The sequence below is a fragment of the Squalius cephalus genome (genome assembly GCF_949319135.1).
Source record: "Squalius cephalus genome assembly, chromosome: 7".
Lineage (NCBI taxonomy): Eukaryota > Metazoa > Chordata > Actinopteri > Cypriniformes > Leuciscidae > Squalius > Squalius cephalus.
This window is the reverse complement of record NC_137128.1, coordinates 31,548,713-31,573,469: the sequence shown is the minus strand read 5'-3', so window position 1 is coordinate 31,573,469 and position 24,757 is coordinate 31,548,713. Positions and strand designations below refer to the sequence as shown.

The following is a 24,757-nucleotide window of genomic DNA, read 5'->3' as shown; positions in this document are numbered from 1 at the left end:
TATTTAGACTGGCTTATCATAAATGGCGTGTATTGCCGATACACCCTGATAAATATTTTATATACAAGGCATATAAACTTCTCTAAGTCAATATATCTCTCTATGAATTTGCCACACAACCACTTTAAGGTGTTTTGGTCCGCTTGCCTGGTGAAAAGGCTGAAGCAGTAAATCGCTTGTACCTTGAGGAAGTAGGTCACCACTGTAAATATACCAGCAGTAACGGTTCCAGCCATTGTAGCTGTATTGATCATGCAGCCGCTGCCTCTGGAGATCTGGCTCAAAGGTTTTGTTTTCCCACACTAATAAAGAAAAGGGAATTGTTGCAGCCCTGATGCACTAGTTACAGTTACTTCTAGGTCTAGTCTTAGAAAAATCTGAGGACTGGAAGAAAATTATCTCTGAATTGCTGTTTTCCTCTCGTCGTTATTGGATGGGCACATTCAATAGCACAATGTCCTGGGATTTCTGTCAATGCAAGAACTGTATGAACAATGATTGACTAGTATTCTTGGTGTTTTCTGTATTCCGGGACGTTCCTTTGAGAAGCACTGATATCACAGTAGAATGCTATTGTAACCTTTCAGGCTTTTTTTCTTATGTGAAGAGACTTTCCACCAGCATTACAAAAAATGTCTCACCTACCCTGCCTTTAAGGGTCTACATTCTCTGTATATATTCTATGTTTTGTATATAAATATTGAAGCCAGTTTCCACCTTACAAGGTACTTGTGAGAAAGTTTAAAATAAGAAATCAACCCACACTGTGCAATATAAAGTTGTAATTATGAGAAACAAAGTAATTTTTTTGATATATGAAGTCATATTGCAAAATATAAAGCAATTACTTTTTTTGTTTACTGTGATACGGAAATGTGGCTTCCATACACAGCGCTGTTCAAAAGCTTGGCACCGGAACTATCCGTTTTATAAATGTTAGAAATAAACACAGTAAATAAATTACTGTGAGAAATCACTTATGATCAGCAATTTGAACAAAATGTGTTTTGAGTGTACCTGTCCAAACCTGTATTTCTCTAGATTTCACTGCAGAGCTGACTTCATCAAAGGTTCGACTTAATATAAGCTACAGAAGAGACACAACAAATATTAGCTTGTTCAGTTGTAAAATACAAAACAAATAGTTCACATTTTCCTTACTGGTACAGAATGTGTTGCCTGTGTGCTACTTTTTAGCTGCTTCAGTTTGATTGAATCTGCTGAAAATGATTTTTATTTTCTCTCTTGTCTCTTTCAGCTTATATAAAACTTGTCATTTGGACTTAATTCAGAACTGATGGTCAGTACCAAAAGTCTGATTTAGAGCTTTCAATCAAAATATTTTTCTGCTATAGGCCTTCTGCTCAGATATCTCTCCAGCTGGCAGTGGAGAGGGGTGCATGTGGCCCAGTTAAACCCCAGGCTTTGGTGCGGCCACAGAATGATAAGGCTGAGCCAGTAACAAGCCCTCAAACCGCTTGGCCCAAACTCCAATTACACTGGAACCATGTGAGTTCTCAGCATGGACATGAAAGCCAGTTTAGTGGGGTATAATTTCACTGCGGCCATCAAAACTGCCCAAGGCTTCTGTTGGGTCATATTTATAGCTCGTTCAAAGAAAAGGGACCAACACAATATATAGCAGCTTCATCACTGATTCCTCCTTTAACTGTCAGCACATTCATGTACAATATTTTTCTATTGATGTGGGTTTTGAGAATGTCTGCCTCATTTGAGACACAACTAAACTGTCTGTTTCTAAAGTCTTGCAATCAATTTCTAAATTCCTGAACAAAGACAGGGCCCGTTTTCCATAGAAAGGACGCGCAGTGTTCAATGACAAACTGGAGGAAGTGATCACAGTACCTTCTGGGATCTAGGATTATAGCTGTTCAGAAAAGGCTTGCCAAGCTGAAATCTCACTAATTATTAATTACATACCCAAGCACTTGGCTCAGGGGCATGGCATATTTTCTGGAAATATGTTGTTCTCAGAAGGCAAAATACAGCATTTTACTGTACTAAGTACTGAAGGCCTCTGATACTGCCATTTTATGTTCAGCAAACAGCCTGATAAGGGCTTTTGGTTGTAAATGACTGTCAAGCAGATAAAATGAAAATGCACAATGGAAATGTGCTATGGAGTGTAATTGCTGTAATTGCCTCTGTTAAGAGGTTATTAACTCAAAATAATCAGCTGAAGCCATTGACCTCAAACAGTAGCACTTTGTAGTGATTAGTAGACTTATCTAACAGCTAATTTAGAAATATTTAAAGTCTAAATGTAATTACCGGTATTGCATGAGGGCTGTAAACTGCAAACAAGTATTTATGCTTGTGCTTTTGTTTGCTATAGGTTTTCAACAATGTGGGTCATGACCTCTTGTGGGGTTGCTAGAGATGAACATGTTTTATTTCTACAAATTGTATCCTGTTTATGGTACATTTTCAAGGATTTTTTTTATAGTTGTTGGCTAGACTTTTGAAATATGCAGGTGAAATATAGAATAGGTAAAGCATCAGTTCTGTTTACAAAGCAAAGGAAATCTCAAAATCTATCACAATCACTGCATTTAAAAACAAGACATGTTTAGTTTTAGAGTGAAGCAGGTGTTATGTTATATTCTGTTCTGCTTCATTAAATGTTTTAATAAGTGATATATTATACATACAGTATAACTCTTAACCCTTATAACCATTATGTTTGGGTGAATTGAAGGTCATAGAAAAATTTGATACTAGGTTCAAGGATCATTTACTAAATTATCAGCATCCCATAGTTAATTCTGGGTATTCATGGAATAAAATAGGTAAGGAATAATTGACAACGGGCCGTTGATAGCAGACTAATGCAGTTATTAATGCAGTCTGTTAAGAGTCTGTCTCTCAACAGTTTTCGGCAGCTGCGTCTTTCTTACTGTAAGTTTATCTGCTCCAAGAACCGCACCGTTATTACCTCGCTAGTGAGAAATGAAGTGTAGCTTTTAAGTTGTTAAACTATTTTACTGATAAAATCACCAGAGCAGCGCTGACACTACATCTCTGTGCGAGTGTGTGTTGGTCAGTCCGTACTGAATATGTGTGCATTTGAGTGGGAGAGAGAGCGGGAGTACGTATGTGCTTTTCATACATAGTAAAACGTAATTTTGTCACAAAAAACATGGAAATAGTCATTTTTATCCTATTGTTTACCATATTTATTTGCTTAGTCAGTGTCGTTATGGGTTTTGGTTCTTTTGCTGTTGTAGGCTGTAAGGACCTTTGAAATAACCAAAATCATTTGGCGAAGTGATATGTTTCTGTAATGTGGTCAAGACCTGCTTGGAACTTCTTTAGCCGTTCGTTTCCCTGAAAATAATTGAACACCTAGAGATCAAATTCAAGCATTCAGCAGCCCCATAGTATAAGCTGTCAATAAATCTGAATCGGTACCAATAACTGATTTAGAATTGTCATTAAGGTTCTACTATAATACTGATACATTTGTTTGAAATATTTTGTAACATAATTGTTTACTGTCACTTTTGATTAATTTAATTCATTCTTGAACAAAAAAATATAAGAAAGAATAGAACATTGTGAATCTTACAGATCTAAAGATGCAATGCTCTCAGTGAATTGGTGCCCTCTCTGCAAAAACAAAATCCTGAAGGAAACACTGCATTTTTTTATTTTTAACTTTTGGCCTTCAAGTATAAAGTGAAAAGGGATTGGTGTTTTGAAAGGTGTTTCAAAAGCAAGCAGTGAGAGGAAACGGCACGATTTCACAGCAGTTTGCTTCTGTACTGGAATAGAACATTGTGAAGAAAGATTGCAAGAATAAAGATAAATTGTTTCATATGGCTAAACTATCTAAACATAGTCCAGAATGTGTTATCAAAATCGTTTGAGGTGATAGCCGTGGTTGATCTTTTCTATTTCTAGACATTACTTTGCTTCTCTGAGAGCAGAGCTGACTTGTTTTTAGTTCTGGTATTGATAGGCCTGGTTTCATGGCACTCTTTAGAAGGGCTTGGCAGAAGTGTGTGTGTGCCCAGTTCTAGGGTGGTGCTTCCGGCTCCTGCTCATTACCTATGGAGGTAGTGGTGTGAGATTGCCTTCCCCTCTGGTTGGCTCAGCTTCTGTGGTTTCACATGAAAGGCCCGGTTTGACTGCGGATGATGGCAGCTGGGAGCCCCAAACAAAAGGATCCTTTCTGTCTTTGCTCTGTCTCTCTCAGCTGGCCCTTTTATTGCCAAGGCTCTAGCCCGTTTGGAAGTCAAATCTGTTACATGGGCAGTGAGGAAGATGGAATCCGGTTGCCTGGGTTGAGCAGGACACAAATAAGAAAACTCCTGCAAACACTGGGGAAATCATTTCCAGAGATTCCCAGAATGCACCTGACATCCAGCACTGGTCCGACCTTTTGTTTACTGCTAGTTAAACTTTTTGTACCTCTCTGAACATTACTAGAATCTTCGATTGGAGAACCAGTTGCCAATCCTGTTCCTGGAGATTTACCTTCCTGCAGTGTTCAGCTCCAACCATGCTCAACACACCTGTCTGTAATTATCAAGCCCTGTGTTCGAAATCGCCCCTATTCCCTCATTCACTACTCCCTATATTACTCCACTAATATAGTCCACTTGAAGGAGTGAATGAAAAAGAGTGAGTGAATTTGGACACTGAGTGTGCCAAAAGGGCTGCTGCTTTTGCATAGTTTGTGCTTGCTGTAATCATTTGACACTTAGCAAACAGCTCCAGTAGTAATGAAAAGATTTATCTTGAACTCTGTTATTGAAACTAGCAGGTATAAACCTTAATTAAGCAATTTCATAATCAAGTAAAAGGGAATTGTTTATACCTGGATGATATTACGATGTAGATTTTCTGGCGAGATGCGTAAATTCATTCGGTGCAACTGTCACAGTACATTATGGGTATTTTCTAGCTGTTGAGCGTATATCAGTTGTACACTCATTATTGCGGTGCATTGTGGGATTGAATGAGTGCACTCAATAACGTCCACTATGGTTTCGGACAGCCATTATTTTCTTTTTTTTTTGTTGTTGTCTTAGTTTACCCAAAACGGTTCAATCGGTAGCAATCCATTAGGCCTGTTTTACACTGCAGACGGAAGCAGTGCATATGTAGTTCGCCGCCATTACAAACAGGTTACATTTTCACCCTGTCTGCATAAATGCACTGCTTATGCAGGCACAAACACTGTCAGAATTAAAGCACAATGTGATGTTGCTGCAGTTAAGCTGCTTTTTCACCTTATACAGTTCATTTATAACAGAGAGTCAGAGTCATATGCTTATGTTCACTATTGACAGAAATTGCTGTTCAGAATTCTTCACACATCTTACTAGACCTGTTTTTTATATGTCTCTGTGGTGGTATTGAATTCGTAGCTTGCTCCTAGAATAAGAACCTCTCATCTTTTAATTAGAATTACAGGATGTTGTCTCTCTTGCCACACAATCATTAGTCAGGACAACAGGAAATGGGAATGAGTCATCATTAATGGCTTCTGCCATCTTTCAATGATTTCAGATGCCAGTGAGCTACTAGTGCTTGATGAACTCTGCGTACAGTCAGTGCTTTTGCTCTTATCTATTGTACACTCAGAAATGTTGCTGAGTGGACCCACACAATGTGAGAGGATTGGCAGGATCTGAAAAGGATGTTTTTGTGTATTGAACAAAAGATGTGGTGTACATGGAGTGTCTTATGATTCACTTAGAGAAGACAGCGTATATGGCACCTTTTCATTACAGAAAAAGTGCTGGTGGTAAGCAAGATAGACTGAAGCTTTATGGCTGCTTCTGTGAGAAATGGCTGTAGCACACTGCTTTGTTAGGGATAATATTGGGCCTGTTTACACCTGGTCACTTTATGCATTTTTACTGATCGTATAGCTATGCCATTTTGTTCCAGAAAGAGGAACAACTGTTCAAACAACTGTCGCCCAACTGTTCCATGTACACTTGGCCGCATAAATGTGTCGCCGCAAATCGAATATAAATCCGATATTCCGAGATTCAACAGAGTTCACATCAACAAAAGTATTCGTTTCGGAGGGCATTTACTCCTGGTCTTTTCACGAGAAAACGCATGAAGTGACCAGATGTAAACAGGTATTACATGAAAATAGCTATTCAACCAAAAAAAAAATAAAAAAAATATGTGGACATGAAATTTAAGTTTAAATTATTTTAGATGATTCTAGATTAAAACTTCTGATAAGAAAAACAAGTCTTTCTATATTAAAAGACTTATTGTTATTATTATATTGCTATGCAATAGCGAGTGTGTTTTCTTTTCCCAATCAGCCATTGCCTTTCATTTGATTTAAAATGTTTATTGCTGGCATGAAATTAAGGCAAAGTTGATTGAAAACTATTTTATAAATTGTGTTATGTAAAATCTTCCTCTAAGAAAAGACAGTCCATCCCAGTGTACAAAACAATCAGCCAAGCAACAAGATGAACACAAGTAATATTAGCACTATTAATACTGTTATATTAATAATTAAATCCTCATTAATTTAAACTGCAATCAATAACTGAAATGCAAGATGTGTGAGTCTGCTTAGTGTTGACACTTTCAGACATGAAAGAAGTGCAGATACTCGGATGAGCGGACTTGTATACAACATTGTATTTTACCCTCTAAATGCCGCAATCGACCAATCAGAATCGAGAATTCCAGAGAGAAGTTTAATTGAGTACAAGTTGGGTTCGGGAAGTAAAAATCCCATTCATTTTCTACATTGAGGAAATTATTTTGAAAACGATAACTTATAAACCTTTAATAAAATAAATTCTCATAACTGCAAACTCGTTGCCTTTCGGCGAAATTTGTCATTTTGACATCGAAATAAGCCATTCACGTGATTCATGCAAATCCGAGAGAAAAAAAAAAAAAAAAAAAAAAAAAAAAAAAATATATATATATATATATATATATATATATATATATTAAGACTAAAATCTAAAGTTTATCATTTTATAAAACTTTTTGTTTTTGTCAAAAAATGTAAAAAAAATTAACAAGTTTAAAAAAATCACCTTTTCGATGGAGTTTGCAGATATGATTATATTCAGGGGTGCACATAACTGGTGCGCATGCGTGGTAAAAATAAATGATGCGCAGCAGAAAACGTGGAGGGAAGTGTTTTGAGTACCAACATTTTTGGGGACAGGGACACGAGTAGGATAAGTGTGTTCATTAATTATTAGGTGTGCAATGGAACGTTTGATCCGTACGGACCAGGCCCCATGATTCGGCACCGGCACGTATGTGATTTGCGGATTAACTGCTAAGTTTAACCATCATAGAGTGAAAGTTTATAATTTGGACAATTTTGTTTTGGCAGTTTACACATTCAAACGATTTTAAACGCAGAAGAAAAGGCGAAAATCGGGACTTGCATGCTGTTATAAAAATAAATACACATCTTGGCAAGTACTCTCTTGGTTATGTCAAGTGAACAGTTGAAAAAGAAACAGTTTCAGAAAGCATTCGGTCTTAAAGTGACAGCAGCCTAATATTCCTGCTGTTGACTGTCATTAATGTTAATAAAAAAAATAAAACATAAAAAACCTCATCATCATCATCTACCATGTTCGAGAGAAAAGAAGATTTGAGCAGTCAGGAGGAAAGTGATGGCGACAGCTTGTAAGATAAGTGTGCCGCGTAAAGTGTGAGTTCCAAACAGCATCTCCAGGTGCTCACTTGAGAACCAGAACAAAAAAGTTATGTGCACCCGGGAATATATTGTTTATATATATATATATATATATATATATAATCAACATCATTCCCTGATCAAAGCTGTTAAGTATTTAGTCTTGCACCTTTGTCTTTTTGTCATATTTTTAAATAGCTATTTGCTTCAAATCAAAGTTTTATTTTTAGATTAATGTCGTAGCTGGTCTGTTTGGTGCATGGCTTACAACTCCTATACAAGGACTTTTTTAAAGTGGTGTTAATGTTAAACAGCATCAAAACAGTGATCAGGAATAAGGGTTACACACAAGCAGGTAAATATGCCCCCATTTTTCAGACGTTATCATAGTGTCCAACATGAACTGTATGCCATTCCAAAATGTCAGATGTTCTAGTATGTTGTTTGTTTTGATAAGAGAGATCTTATCAAAACCACCTTTCATCTGCTTCATGAGTAATCTCTCTGTTGTCAGTGAACCTCTTTGCCTCTAAGCAGTTATTTAGCATGCCTATTAGCACAGCGATATTTGAATGCTATCATTTATAAGCACCTGCTTTGACTTGACGCTGTGTCCCGGTTGCAGTGCAGCATGCTAGCATTCATCACCTTCTCCAGTGTCTGCCTTACTTACGGCTGGCTGACACCAGCACTGATGGGGCTGCTCCATCAAAGGGCTCTAGTATCTGTCAGTGAGTCACCAAGTCGCTCTGTGAAATGCCAATCGAGTAGCACGGCACATCCGAGGATCAGTTCATTTAAGTTGCCACATGCCGAATGGAGGAGCAGAGGGTGAAACCATTCCCTCTGTGAAAGGTTATCTCCTCACCCCGGTCTTCACCTTTGAAGTTGTGCTGCGCTAAACAATGTGCTATTGAGCAGGATGTAACTCTAGAGCTCCACGGCCTGTGTTGATCTGCCGCTGAGAGCAGAGTTGATGAATTATTGAGTCCTGGGGCGATAGAGGCATTTGGAGGCCATATTGTCCTGGTCTGTGTGAAATTTTGAATTGTGATGGTCAGATAGAGGGGAGCAGAGTTCGAATACGTGGTGATTGAATCAAATGAGTAACATTACAAAAGGGTGCGTGCGTTGATATTCTCCAGTGATCCGTAAAGGACAGAACTGGCTGTTATTTCCCACTGCATTGAGGGTCATTAAATTCAATGATATGATTTAACTCAGATCTGAGTGCAAAAAGTGAGTGAAAGGCCCGTGCACACCAAGAATGATAACTATAATAAAGATAATCATAACAATTTTATTTGTATTAGCCTCCGGTAATTGTGATTCCAAAGTTATCGTTCCTCTGTGTCATTGTTGTTATAGTTGTGGTAAGGACTGAATTAGAATGATTATTAAAACTTTTATGGTAGTTGTTAGGGGTGGGAGAAAAAATTGCTTCATCGATGCATCGCGATTCTCTCTCCAACGAATCTAACCGCAGATCCGCAATGACTCTGCATGTGCTTTAGAAACAACCGTATTCTGCTCGCTTCTAATTCCTCACACACACCACTCAAACCTTCCAGAAAATAATCGCACATAAAGTTCGGGAAGGTTGAAATGAATTACAAGGACATTCGCAAGGACATTTATTGCAATGGATATGCACTGTGCTTGATGTTATGCTTTGCAGTGTGTGGTCTCGCCCGCCAGTATTTTCCTTACAAATACTCTACGAAGGCATAATTTATGTCGTTTGGAATGCAGTGGGCACTATGAAACTCACTGACAGAAGGCTGCTTTCAATTTCAAATGCTTTATGTGCGACTCTATTTGTTAAGTCTACTTGCATCTCAAAATGGTTTTATGATGCGAAATTAATGTAAACAGTCAATTATGTCTTAAGGGATTAAACAGACAGGACAAAAACATCTTATATTTCAAAAGAGATCTGGGCTGCTTTTCCCGAAACCTTAAGCTGCACCTTATCGTTAATACGTGTTTCCCGAAACGTTCTTATTTAAGTATACCTTCTGTAAGTCATACGTTCGTAAGGTTGGTCTGGACCACTCTTAGCTTTACCTTATCACTGTTGCAGGTCTATACGAATATAATTCTGAAGTTTTAATACACCCAGACAGTGTTCAGTTAGGCTAATTCAAGTGTTTTCATGCAAAGAATAAAATTGTCATTACACTGATTGTTGTTAGATTTTTAATTATATTATTATATATATTATATTATTAATTTAATTAAAGAGCGCTCTTAAAGGCCAGTGAAAGCATAGGCTACTGTCAGTTAAGTCCTAGGCCTATTCGGACGCTAATATTGTTTCTCATGGGCTCGTACGGTATTTTAAACATTTATAGGGGTAAGTCGGTGATTTTAGTGCCGTCCGAATCCATAATATCAGCGTTTTTTCTCACCCAAGTGCTTCTTTTATAAAGAACACCGCTTTCTCACATAACGCAGTGAAGCAGCCACTGCACGAGAGAATAATTGATTCTCAAATCATCGATATCAACCAATTCAGCACCATCGCCACGGACAGCACCGGGTAACGGCGCACGTAAGAAGGTATATCTTAAGCAGCTTCACGCCACGCCTTAAGCAGGAACACGCCTAGCAATGGTATACCTTTAGTTAAGTTATACCTTAAGAGTCTTCGTAGCGCGCTAAGAGACAAAGTTATCGGGAACATCGGCTGTCTATGATGTTATCATAATAATCAAACAACAGTAAAGAAAAATCAGAAAAATCTCTCTCTGAGAAAGAAAAAAATCACTCACAGCTCAGCTCTTGAATGGAAACCTTTCAGATACTTTTAAATACTGAAAGCACTCTTTGTTTATGGCTTGTATTTTCTTTGTTCCTCTTTATTATGTAAAATTCTTAACAGACAATTTTTTAAATAATTTTTTTTCATTTGTAATTATTTTAAAAAGTACTTATAATTGTATATGTAATTAAATACATAAAGATTTCACGATTTTTATGTCGGTAAACAAATTAATTAATAAGAAAAAAAGTAGATCAAGAATCGTTCTGTAGGGCTCTTCAGGGCTCCAATTTAAAGAATTGTGAGCAACAGATGTTTAGATCTTCAAATTTCAATCTTCAGAGAAATTCTTTCCCTGAATATCAGAAAACTGCTAGAAATTAGCCACTTGTGCAGTCTTTTTCACTCTTTTCTGGTAAAAAATAAAATAAAATATCCACAGCATTGCTTTTCTAGGAAACTTCTACAAATAATCATTTAAAAAATAATCATTTAAAAAATAGATATGTGAAATTGAATTGTTCTCCATGGTTTATAACGCATATTGAAACCTTGAGCTTGACTTTTTATACTCTGTATAAAAAGTGGCGAAGGGCAGTTTGGCTTGTATGTTTGTGCACACCTTGACTTTGAACTACCACCTGCTGAGGTTTAATTGAACATCTGATATGTACAGAGCTGTGTTGCTTTGAGCACTACTCTGCCCAGTAGCAGTTGGTTTTCTGCATGGATGAGGTGCGTGGAGCAGCTGGTGTGATACAGGTAGTCTGGTGTTTCATCTCTACAGCCTAAAGGAGTCTATTCTGGAGACTTCTCTCTCTCTTTCTTTCTCTCTGTCTATCTATCGATATATCTGACTGTCTGTCCGTCCTCTCTTTCTGGCTGTGTCCAAAAACTCAGGCAGCTGACTTGTTGCCTCGCTGCCTTATCAGGTAATGCCTTTGTAGACAGCGTTTGCGCACAAAGGTACCTCACGAAACTGATTTCAGACAGCGTAACAGTTTAATGATCTATAGCAAAATAGAGCGAGCTTTGGTGATAACTAAGCGAAATATTTTTGCTACAATAGTTTTCGCTAGAAATTACATCAGAAAACATTGGCAATAAAATGTAGATTTACACACAAACTGACCTCCAACGTCCAACGTCCAACTTTCAGACACCATCTTTATTTTTTAGCTCAACTGTCACAGAATGGAAAGCATATGATTGTGGGATATCAAAAGCAGCAAAGGATACATCTATGATGCCTTCAGAATCAATCAGATGAAGTTATCTCAGGAAGTGAAGCTAACATTGGATTGGGACTTGCCTTGATGCCTTATTACCTTGGAATGCATCCCCCTAAGGCAGCATTTTTAAGCTTTCGGACGAAGCCTCTCTCTTTTTCATTTTTAATTTTTCAATCAGCCATTGTTACCTAAATGTTTATTGCAAGACATAAAATAAAGGAAACATCTAGTTAAAAATAGGCTAATCATGCCAAGTTTTCCATTTCTTTTTCACTGAATGATCGCAAGGAAGATGTTTATGATGAATTGACTGAGATTGACAAGGCTCCATTTATTTGTTCAAATATACAGGAAAAACTAATATTGTGAAACGTTTTTACAATTTAAAATAACTGGGTTCTATTTTACTGTATTTTAAAATGTAAATTATTCCTGGGGTGGCAAAGCTGAATTTTCAGCTCTCAAGTAACCTTTGTTATTATGTTTTTGTTAAATTATTATATTATGTTTATAATAAATGTCTCTACTATCACTTTTGATCAATTTAATGCATCCTTGCTGAATAAAAGTAAAAAATCTCACTGTTTGTGATATTGCAAGTTGCAAAAATGTAGACAAATTATAATAATAAAAAATCATCATTGTGAATATATTGCAAAATATTCAATATATATCCTAGCCCTAGTGCCAATTTAGAGACAATCATTACAGCTCTCTCCTCCTGCCCACACCCCCTTAGTCATGTTCCCTCAGCCCATTTCTCTGTCATTCTCTCTTTTTTGGCTCTCCGACTGTTCGCCTCCAGTTCTGTCCTCCCACTCTCTCTCTCTCTCTCTCTCTCTCTCTCTCTCTCTCTCTCTCTCTCTCTCTCTCTCTCTCTCTCTCTCTCTCTCTCTCTCTGTCTTTCCTCCCCACCATCATTCCCTCTACTGCTTTACTTCTCATGGCTCTCAGCGTGCAGTGTTATGTTCAGTGACTCCTCCATCTGTTCATCTTTTCCTCTTCCTCTTCCTCTCTCTCTTCTGCTTCAGTGGTCACTTACAGCCACGTGGTTATGCTGTGTAGTTCACCGGGCGGCCAACGCTCCATCACCAGAGCTGGAGACATAGCTGTAGAATACGGGAATGACCCAGGGTGTCTTAAAAAACATTTGCTGTGACTAAATAAACTTTTCATCTTCGCTTAATTAAATGCGCCCCATACCCCCCCAACCCCCCCCCCCCCCCCCCCCCCCATCATCAGATGGAAATGCCTTGATATATTTTGAAGTTTGAATGACTGTCATATAAATGTAAGGGTTCTCTACCTTTCAGAATTACATTTTTAAAATTCCAATTAAATTATTTGAATTCCAGAATTTGTATTGAATCCGAATTGTGGTAGAGCAGGATGTAGAATAGTAGTTTGAATCTGATTTTTAAGTAGAATTAAATTGGAATAAAATACAAAGGAGCAGCTATACAGTTAGTAGTTTGTTATAAAACATGTACGAAAGTATGAAATCTTTATCTTGTAATCTCCCTACTTTCACTTCCACAGAATAAATTATGGCTGATTGCTAATTAAGCTAATTATAGGATGGCACATTTATAATAAAAAAAAAAAAAAAGTTGAACAGTGTTACTTTGTCTGTGTAATCAGTTATTGGTTTCAGTTCATTTTATGTTTCACTTTGCGTATTTAAGGTGATAGTTCACCAAAAACTTCTTTAATCACAAATTCCAATCATGTTTTTCCAAACCTGTATACGTATTTCCTCTACCAAACACAGAAGAAAATATTTTCAAAGATCTTTAAAAAAAAACTGTTTTCGTCCATATAACAAAAGTCAGCGGGTTCCAAAACAACACTGGGCTCAGTAACTTTCATCGTGTGGACATTGGACAATGCATTTTCTTTTGTGTTCTGCAGAAGAAAGGAAGTCATACAGTTTCAGAATGAGCCCTGTGTTAAAGTTTAGAGCCGGGTAGAGGATGTTCTCACTGTTTGGATTTGAGCATTGCTGCAGGTGTCAAAGTAAAGAGAAATAATTGGATTGAGCTTGAGCCCAGTTTAAGTTTACAGATACTACAAATGTCCTATCTGAACAGGAAAGGCAAGACCTTCTCCCCAACGATGACCCAGTGGGTGACATTTTTGTGGTGGTGAAGTGGTTGTGCTTTTGACAGGATTCGTTTCTAATACTCCCTTTCTCTCTACAGTACAGTATGTTTTTCTCCTTTCTTTTTTTGCCTCTCTCTCCCTTTCTCCTGTGCTCCAGCTGCCTACATTATTATTTGTGGTGATGTTGCGTAACTTTGTTGGCTGTTGGCCTGAGAGCCATGCTAAACCTCTGCAGGGGTCAGAAGAAAGTGGGATGGGGATAGAGAGAGAATTAGAGCGAGTAAGCCAATAAGCGAGTGTGTGTGGCCAAGAGATCCAGGTAATAAACCTTTTGTGCTTTGAGGCACCTACAGTACAGTATATTAGGCAAGGCAAGGCAAGGCAAGTTTATTTATATAGCACATTTCATACACTATGGCAATTCAAAGTGCTTTACATAGAAAGGAATAAAAATAATCACAAAATAAAAGCAAGGAAAAATAAAACGGTTATTCATAATGCTTTACTTAGAAAGGAATTAAAATGCCAATTCAAAGTACTTTGCATAGAAAATATCTGAGCTGAGTGCTGCTGTCTGCTCGGCCTTGAGCGCCAGTTAGCATCAGTGTTAGCTACTGGCTGATTCGGTCTTTGTTCGATCACATTCATCTCGTTTGGAGATTCCTCATCTACATTCATTAATACTTCAAATCTGTTCTCAAGATGTATAGGCGGTGGTAGGAAACCAGTGTTTGCAATCCTTGTCATAGCCATATCTGGGGTAGAGGATGCAACATGGGATGCTTGTGACAATCTGATGTCTCGAGTGCCTTTGGGTCTCGCTCCCTATTTGTGCCATCGATTAGTGTGTTGATCGGCTTGTTTCTCTACACTCAGTATGGCTTGTCGAGGAGCACTAGATTCATGGGACTCACCGGCTGTATGCTGGGGACGTCCATGACGAAGCTCTGTTGTGTGTGCCGTCTGGTTTGGTAGTCCCGTAAGTTACTTTGTTTCAAGAACTGCAATCCTTGTCGGCGCTGATGGCCTCGTGGTCAGCTGATGGCAGTGGGAGGCTGGTCCGATAGGAAAACCGCTTTTTTGTAGTTATTTTTTTTATTATTTAGTTATTTTTATTATTTAGTTTAAGTTTCTAATTTTTAATGTTGATGCCAAGCTATGTCGATTTAGCACTGTGCTGTTATGCTGAAGTTAAAATTAGGAGATCAAATCTAAAAGCGATAGAGCAAAGCGCGGAGCAGTAAGCAAGAGCATCCGAACAGTAGCTAAGCAGGAAGCAGGAACTATTACAGTTTATTAAATTACATTATATTAGGAGTGTAACGTACAGAGAAGTCACGGTTCGGTACATATATTGGTTTTGGGGTCACGGGTTCAATACCAGTTCTGTACAACAGGAAAAAACAAGAAATCCCCAATGCTAGGTTTCTTTTCATTTATTTTGAACAGACAGTATAGTGCAAATTACAGTTTGTTCCACCTAGTGGCATTTAATCTCCCCTGAAGTAGTTTGGACTGTTGTTTATCTTCATTTATTGTATAGCTTCTTATACTTTATACTTATACTTTATAGTTGATATTGATCATTAAAATCATAAAAAAAAGAGACAGGGTTGTGTCATATTGCCTGAACCACAACCTTCGCTTCGGAGCAGTATTCGAGGCTGAGCATATCCCATCATGCATTATGTCCACGAAATCGCGAAATGTCGAGGAAAACGTTCCACTGTAAATTAAATTAATTCGATATTTCATATAATTTGGTATTTAAATTTGGTAGTAAAACATAGTGTTGCACATTTGCGCATACATTTGCACCAGCATTTAAAGTCGCTTTTTAATCGCGACAGCCTTCGTCACGCCGCGGTGACGCAATCGGCCTTCGAATGCGGCCTTCGAAGGGTGCAGCCTCCGAATTGGGACGCAGTTCTTGTTTTGGGTTGGTGCATAGATCATCTGTTCTTCTTCTGCTCTTTTTCCTGTTGTGGTGGATAGCAAACAGTGTTGCATTAGTGCGCGTGCACCCAGTTATGGATTGGAGTGTGGATCACTGTATGTACCGAACCGTGACGTCCGTGACGTGTATGCCGGTTCGGGATGAAAACATGTACCCTGACAAATATTGAGCATTTATATATATATATATATATATATATATATATATATATATATATATATATATATATATATATATATATATATATATAATATGTTTGTGTGTGTATTAATATTTTTATCTTGTATATTCTACTAATTATAGATTTATATTATATATATATATATAACAAAACATATTTTGCATTATTTCTGCAATAGTGCTAATCACAGTAAGTAACCTAACCCTCCTGGAAATAACATAGTAGCCAGTCAGTGAGATTGAAAGTGGTGTGTTACTGCTCTGTTCATTGTAGTATTCATCGGACAATCTTTGGATGTATTGACTGAAGCTAAGATTAGGCTGCACACTAAACATGTTATGACGAGGCGGCGGAAGAACCGGAGGCAATTGTTTACCTCCTCCAATCTTATCAATGGCCTCAGTCATTTGCAATCAGAGTGGAGGGAACACTGTACGTGAGCAGCCAGCCACTATTGCAGGTGTTCAGATTGCAAGGTATTCATCTGTCTAGACCACTTTCTCTCCATTGCCTTCCACGCTACCACTTGACTGCTTGCCTTACTCATATAACGCCGTTAATTAGAAGTAGCTGGATCCAATGAGCCTTTGTAGAGATCACTTCAAAGGGACACCTTTGGAGAGATAGGGGGGACGGCACACGGTGACGGCACGCACTGGATTTATTGAAAGAAGGAGCTTGTAATTAGGTTGGTGGATGCTGCGTCTCAAAAAAAGTGGACACAACAACCCTTTTTTCTTACATTCTATCTCTCTGTGTCCATGAGGACCGGCCAATTATAGCTTATTTATGGAAACAATCTGACTGAGCACAGGATGAGGATAGTACAACACACACTGATGGGTAATGTCATTATAAACATCTGAATATGAAATTGTCACGGTCAACGAAGCTGATTGAATGATGCTAAAGATACAAACACTGATCTTGCATTCAGAAGGTCTTCTAAGGACAAGTAGCTTTATCTCCGGTCTCAATTACATCCACAACGCTGCAGGCCTGCTGCTGCTGCTTATTTTAATGATGTGGCTGATAGGGTAATGAGCACAGGTGCAGCAATAGGCCTCGCATACAATCAACATTAAATGAAACATAACATGTCCTATGCCTTCCAAAATAGATTAGCAGCCTGTGAGATGTTTACACAAAACTGCTGTTCTTCACATCTAAAGTGATGTGATGTTGCTGCTGCCAAGGTCAGCTCAATTTCTGTAAGCTCCATAAGGCTTCCAGGTGTCGATGGGTCAGATTTCACAGAGGTGCTTGATGTTTGATCTTTTATAATCACTGTCTGTGACCTACGTGTACTTTAGATTTACACTGAATATAAAAGACATGTTGTTATACTGTCGAATTTGAAGCACTGAATTTGTGGAAGCGAAATAAAATGGACCAAAAGATTTTTAAACAGTTTGAATATTTTGGAAGTGAAATATGAAAGCTGAATATGGATTATTGAATTTTTAATAATGAAAATGTGTTTGAAATGTTTTGAATTGAAATATTCACAGCTTTCTTTTTTTTTTATTCAACCATGTTGAATTTCAGCCCATAAAAATGCAAGCCCTAAAAATACAATGCATTAAATGCAAGCAGGGTTAATGCAATGCATTTTTTTTTCAAGTAGTGCAATTCAACAGGCTTTTTTGTTTCAAAAACATTTGGCATTATTTTACTTCCATAGAGATATATACGAAAGATTACATTTAACAGTGATATTACTGTACATTTATTATTTTTTACAAATAAGTCTTGTGAGCTCAGTGAACTTAGTGAACATTAGATGACTGCAAAGATAATCTAAATGTCAAAATAAACACTTTACAATAAGTTTTCATTAGTTAACATGAACTATCAATGAACAATGCTTCTACACCATTTAAAATTCTTAGTTAATGTCAATCTCAACATTTACTAATATGTTTTTAAAATCAAAAGTATATGTTAACATTAGTTAATGCACTGTGAACTAACATTCCGGAATTTTCCTAAACTTTTCCTTTAATTTCATTAAAATTAGACTTCTACTTTTAGATAATGAACCTAAATTAGCCTAATCGACCAAGCTTCGCTTGTATTTCACAAGTTTTGTACAACTGAAGTGAAACAACAAATTAATGATAACACAATTTGTTAATTAATTGCTATGAGCTGATTCAGTGATTCAGTTCAGTATTAAAATTAATTTATTGCTTTTTGCCAAGTCTAATTATTTTGTTAATTAAGCTTTTTTTTTTTGCCCCAGTTATTAGCCAATCAACTCGCAGACCACTTGAAATCCTTCAAGGACCACAGTTTAAGAACCATTGCTTTTGCTGATTTACAGATAATGAAAAGGCTTGCTTTATAAAATAAACTCATTCGCCCTTGAAAGGTAGCATGCTCTTGTCTGATCTAGACATGTTTATCTAATATTTTCCTTCATTACCATATTTGATTCAGTTACCGTAGCTGATTTGCTATGCATTAGATTTTTCTAGACAGAATGAATCTTTATGATCAGATGAGAAAACATCATGCTGTTACCTAAAAATGGCCCTCCATACATATTCAGTAGCAGCATAGACTCCTTCTCTAATGAGTGTTGTTGAAGTCCCTGCGGCCAAAATTACGTCAATTCGCCAGCAAAATAGGGATTAGATTGTGGCTAGGTGTAGTCGCAAAATCTTTTAGTGTTAAGACTTGTGCAAAGTCTTTGTATGAACGTGTAATCAAGCCTTACTCTGCTTTATTGATTGGTTGTCTCAACTTAAGATCTGTGGATCAATGAAGAGGAAGAGGGACTCAAAGAAATGTTTGCGCTCCCTCTGCTGGACAGACAGCTAGTGATGATTGTATTGTAATAATCTCACTTTAATCATTCTCAAAGTCACTCTGCTGTTAAGTAATGCTGTTGAAACTCTCATAAGATCTCACTGACCCTCTTTTCTGCTCTGTTCTGCAGTGGGGCGTCTCCTCATTGAATTCAGCTCCCAGATAACCCTCGAGCGGGTACAGAGAGAGAACCCAAATGTGACAGAAGGGGGGAAATACACTCCGCCGGACTGCCGGCCCAAACAAAAGGTGGCCATAATCATCCCATTCAGGCACAGAGACAACCACCTGAAATACTGGCTTCACTACCTGCACCCAGTCCTGCGCAGACAGAAGATTGAATATGGGATCTATATCATCAACCAGGTTAGTGTGTGTGTGTGTGTGTGTGTGTGTGTGTGTGTGTGTGTGTGTGTGTGTGTGTGTGTGTGTGTGTGTGTGTGTGTGTGTGTGTGTGTGTGTGTGTGTGTGTGTGTGTGTGTGTGTGTGTGTGTGTGCGTGCGTATGTGTGCATGTGTATATATGTGTGTGTGTGTGTGTGTGTTTGTGTAGGACACTTGAGCTCTTGATGCAGACCTGAATCCATATGATCTCTGTTGGAGATGTGTTTTCGAACATGATATTTGGTTTCTAGCTGGTCTAAGATGGTTATTAACAATTCTAAGCTAGGCATTAGTTTGTCTAAGCTGGCAATTTAATAATTTACCAACCATCAAGTTTGAAAAAACAACTTTACCAACTTACAAATATACTTCAATATACTCAATATACCGATCTACCTCAAGCATAATTGAATAACTGAGTGTGATGTCATTTCGAATAAAATAAGGCCAAGATGAAGTTTGTTTGGTGTTCGTTTCGGGAGTTTGAAACCACTTCCCAAAGCGAACTTTCCAGAAAAAATTCTGGATAGGAGAACTGGCCCCCTGACTAAGCCTGGTTTCTCCCAAGTTTTTTCTCCATTTCTGTCACCTGATGGTTTGCTTAGTTGGGGACACATACTATTCAGCAATATCAATATATCAATTCACACTGCTGTCATTTTTGTTGTGTGTTTATTTTGTTATTGAAAGGAAAGAGTTTACAGTTACCTCTGCTCTGGTATTTCAAACTTCTTTTTTACCTCCAATCAAAGAATGAAAAAGAACTTTGCCATAGTGGCCATTAAGCTGATTGTTGGGTTGTTGATGGTCTAAGACTAACAGCCTAGGCCAGCTAGTGACCAGTTAAAAAACAATAACCATCTGAATTTTCCAGCAGGAATGTCAGAGTTTGTTCATTTGGTTGGTGTGAATGCTATTTTCACGTGGACAAACCTCTACGCATACGTAAAAAAGTTATTCTTCATTTAAAGAATGAATGAAGTTCACCTTCTTCTCTGGAGTATCATCTAGCTTCAATGGTAAACAGCTGTTTGTATTAGGTCTACTCACTTTGCTACTCACATTGAAAACCTCTAAACCTCTATAAACCTCTATATGCTGTCAAGGTTAGCTAAAAATTGTAATGGATAACAGGGAGCCAAGAGGCTGTTTTATTGAATGGAAGTCAATGGAGGAGATACTTTAAGGCCAATTCACACTGCACCGTTAGACGCCGACTAACACGGACAAACTCCAGATTGCAGTACGCCACTTCTCAGGCATTCCACAACCCGAAAACAAGTGCCAACTAATGCCAACAGATGCCAACTGGGGTAACACACTGATCTGACAAGACCCCACAAAGTATCTGTTTCCGTTGGTTGGTGCAGTGAATATTGGCCTTTAGTATGCTAAATAAACTGCTTCTGTGCAGAAATGGCTAATTAAGTAACATATTGACTTGTTTGCTAATCTTCTACAGATTTGCTATCAGATGTCCGTTTTGTTTTTTCTTTTGGAACTCATATATTTGATTATATATTATATATATTTGCTTATTTTTCCAGTGACGTAGACATGGCCGTTGATATCTCCTCCAACATCTGGAAAAATACTACAAGAATAAGAGATCTGTGGGGGTAGGGGAAGTTGGTTGGGATTGAACTCTGATTTGGACTAAGCAATCGAACCATTTGTGAAAACAGCTGGAAGCATTGCTTCTCTTCCACCTCCCCCTCTTTCATCAGTCTGTTGTTCTTTGTGTGGAGTGACCCTGGAGGGGCATCAGAGATCTTCAAGGCCATGAGAAATCATTAGCCTGCTTGCCACATTGTTGTCTGCCTAGGCCTGTTGTTTGGGTTAATGAGTGTGATCAAAAGTTTGCAGCTATCCATCTTCAAAGTTTGCAGAGTAATGATGTGACCTGTCGAGCAGTGAGCGCTGAGAGATCTATCTGTGGACTAACAAAGAAGGGCAAAGAGTCTGTAATTGATGGAGCATCAGCTGAACACTGGGCTAAGGTTACCTTTCTTAGAGCTATCACCTCACTAAATGCAGGTCAAATATGTGACAGGTTGATTTTCATCGTCACATTATGACTTTTTTTTTTATCTCCAAGATTTAAAACCACTGAACAGGGACATAAAACTAGTCCGTTTTTTAGTGCAGTCTTTAGTATCCGTGTGACAGTTGGAGTTGTTTTAAAATGCAAAGCACTTTGGATCTTTCTCAGGGTCAGCCTTACAATTACAGATAACTGCAGACTGAATCGTTTTAGCTAGTCTTGTCAATTGATTGCAAATTTTAATCAAATTAATTACAGGAAATGCTGATTAGTTAGTTAAATGAATCACGATTAACAGCATAAATCAGTATTTGCTGAGAAAAGACCTCAGAGGAAGATAATGTGAAATTAAGTAAATGATGATGAGTATAGCAGACTAGTCAAAAAATGTATAATTGGACCTAGAGTAAGTTTATCACCGGCCTACATTTCACAGCAATCCATTTAGCTAATAACTAAGAACTGTTTTCTTTTGTAATAATTTAAAATGTAATTATTTCTGTCTAGAAATAATGAATAGAAAATTCGATGTCAGTTTAATACATCTTTGCTGAATACAAAAAAGAAACCTTAATTCTCTTTAGCAGTTTCACTGAATATCTTTTTCAGCATCTCCTGACATGAGAGCTATGTTAAGTTAAAAACGTTGACGTAAAGACACGTTGAAAATATTTTGTTCCATTCCGTTGTGCTCCATCCGACTATTTTTAAATTAAGAACGCGTCATGTGCGAACATCTCGCTCGTTCTGGTGAGGTTTGACGAGACGCATTGCCTGTGGGAGCAGTTGGATTGTGGGTGACAGCAGGCTCGCAAAAACATAAAAGTTGTAATTCAGTTTCTTTGAAGGTAGCTTATTATAGAATTTACTTATCCACACTTTTGATGTTTTCTGTTATATTTGAACTCATTGTAGTCCATCTCATATCACACAAATCTCCTCTTCTGACTCAACACTTGTTAGTAAAAAAACTTATGCTAACATTCATCTGTTTTGTTTACTCAAGCAATGCTGTCAAATTGTGTTGAGTGGGTCTCATCAAAAATGTAAAATGTGTAGCTAGTTATTTGCGCTGTCAGAGCTGAGCAGTGAGGAACGCACACCATATGCACATACGCGCTCAATTGTGACATTATGCACTCTGCATTTTCATGCAAGCAGGATCAGTAAATTTCCATGCTCAGCTCAGTATAACAGAATAGAATAAGAATAAGCAACAGAATAAGCTGAAGGCCAGCGTTTGCTCTTTTCTCAGAACAAGGTGTTTGCTAAATGAGTCCATTTCTGTACGTTGGAGTATCTGGTACATCCAGGGTAACTGTTTACCTACCATTAGAAGACAAAGACAACAGGACCCTTTCAATTTTGAAAGCACTATATGTTATGTAACGAAAGTTTGTGTCTCTCCAGTTTGTGGGTCAACTGTTTTGATATAAAGTGCAGTTTAGAAATGTTCTTTAGTTCACTTTTGATTGAAGGCTGTGTGGATGTGTTGATCATTATCCATTGTGTTGATAATATAACATGATACATTGAAAAACAGAGTGCAATTATCTTCTATTTTAGTTGAAGAATGTAATTTTTCTGACAATTACTTTATCTCATTAGGCATGTTTAATTTACCTACATAAAATGAAAAGAAAATTAAATGAAATATGCAATGTCTGCTGCAGACATTTTCGATTGGTCCAATTCCACAGGCTTTTCTTATCTTGTTGCTAAATTGCCTGTATCCATTGCAATCTTTCTTTAGCATCTTTTATTCAACTGGCTGGAAAATGGAAAATCATTTCTGGATTTTCTTTGCTTCATTTTACATGTAAAAAAACACAATGTTTTGGTCTGTTTGTCATTATAAAAATACCTATATCACAGTTTTTTCCCCCATTTTCAGCTTTTCTTTTTTATAAAAGTTTTATTCTCTTTTGGTATTGTATCAAGCATACCAGAGCAGATGACTCTTATGTCATTTCAATCCTGTATGATTTTCTTCTGTGGAACATAAAATAAGATATTTTGAAACTCAGGGAAGTCAAAACATCATTGGAACCCTTTGACTTTCAGTAGCCTATGTGGACAAACAGTTCTGTAAAATATTTTCTTTTGTGTTCCACATAAGAAAGAAAGTCATACAGGTTTCAGAACGACATACGGGTCAGTAAATGATCACAGAATTTTAATTTTGCGGTGAACTATCCCTAAAGGTTGTTGAATTGTACTCTAGATGATGTTTAAAAAAAACTTGCAGTTCATGAAAAATGGTATAAAATCACAACTTTATGAAAATCTGCTTCTAGGCACTGCATTTTAATGACAATCCTTCTTTTTATCACAGTATTATGGAATTGGAAGTATATAGAAACCTTTATTTCTCTTTTCTTGAGTCAGAGCTTATAAAATACAGTCTCGTTATATTGAAGTGAAATATAATGAGCATTATTTTAAAAGTGACCTCGATTGAAATAGATTTCCCCTTTCAAACATTCATGTTCACAAATGATTTGCATTATTACAGGAAAGCTGCCCTGCTGACTCCTTTGTTTAAGCAGCGACAGTCACAGACCAGTGAATCTGATGAGGATGATGCATCATTGCTGTGACCTCTGCTGCTTGATGTTGAACTGAAATAGTTTGACTCTTGCTGGATCTCCTCCAGTTAATGCAAAGAGGACAGACATTGAGTTCAGCCAGGTTTTCTCTTAAAGGTTTACACACAAACACACACACTGCCTATGCCGAGTCATTCCTCATCAGTATCACCCACTAGAAAACACAGTGTATAATGTGAACACAATAGAATGTGACAGGTGCTGAAAAAATAAAAAAACATTTAAGGCAGGTCAATAAGGACTCTCTCGTCTCGCACTCCCTCCCTGTTTGTCTTTTCCTGTTTCACTCTCACACTTTCTGCAGGATGACAGTTGGGAGTACTTCTTGTATCATGCTCACTGGAGTGTTAAATTATTTTAAGTAAGGCCGCTTTACCCAGGATTGGGGGAAGACGTGCAAATTCTTACGATCTTTTGGCTGCCGGTTAAATGCTGTCATGTCCCAAGAGTGTTGTAACGTTGGGTTTGGAAAGGTGCACCGGTAGGATAGCCCTCTTTTTTTACCTCAGTTCTTCTCACGTCTGACCACTTCAGGAGATTTGACACTCTGGCTTAACAAGTTTAATGCTGAAATATTTGGTTTGTGTATAAAGCAGGTTTTATTCATCCTAAGCATCCTAGAAGATGCATGAAAGCCAAGGTTAGTTTAGTGAGGATATTATGTTCTGTGGGACTGTAACCGACTGTTGATTAGTGAGTTTGACTAGTTCAGTTACACTAGACTCGTCCAGTGGTTGGTGAGTAATAACACACAAAAAACTAAAATGCAATTTTAAATGTAAGTGATTGAAGTCTGTACATTCTGTCAAATGGTGTTTGCACCTGTCACTTGGTAGAAGCAAGCCAATTATTTTAATCTGGGATATTTTATAGATGATGAATTTAAAAAAAGTGTTGGTAGTTGAAAAGTTGTGTCTCTGATTCATTGCCTTTGAAGCAGAGCTTCTTCAGTTGCACAATTACATTGCACTTCAGATCACCTCTGGGGAACTATG

At 37.6% G+C, this 24,757-nt stretch overlaps 1 protein-coding gene across 1 annotated transcript in view; it reads left to right on the top strand.

The window, feature by feature from the left end:
* Positions 1-24,757, top strand: part of b4galt2 (UDP-Gal:betaGlcNAc beta 1,4- galactosyltransferase, polypeptide 2) — a 106,819-nt gene that overhangs the window by 31,078 nt on the left and 50,984 nt on the right. The window contains exon 3 of the mRNA XM_079876229.1: positions 18,857-19,092. Coding sequence (XP_079732355.1) covers positions 18,857-19,092 — 236 coding nt within the window. The remainder of the gene's footprint in view (positions 1-18,856; positions 19,093-24,757) is intronic.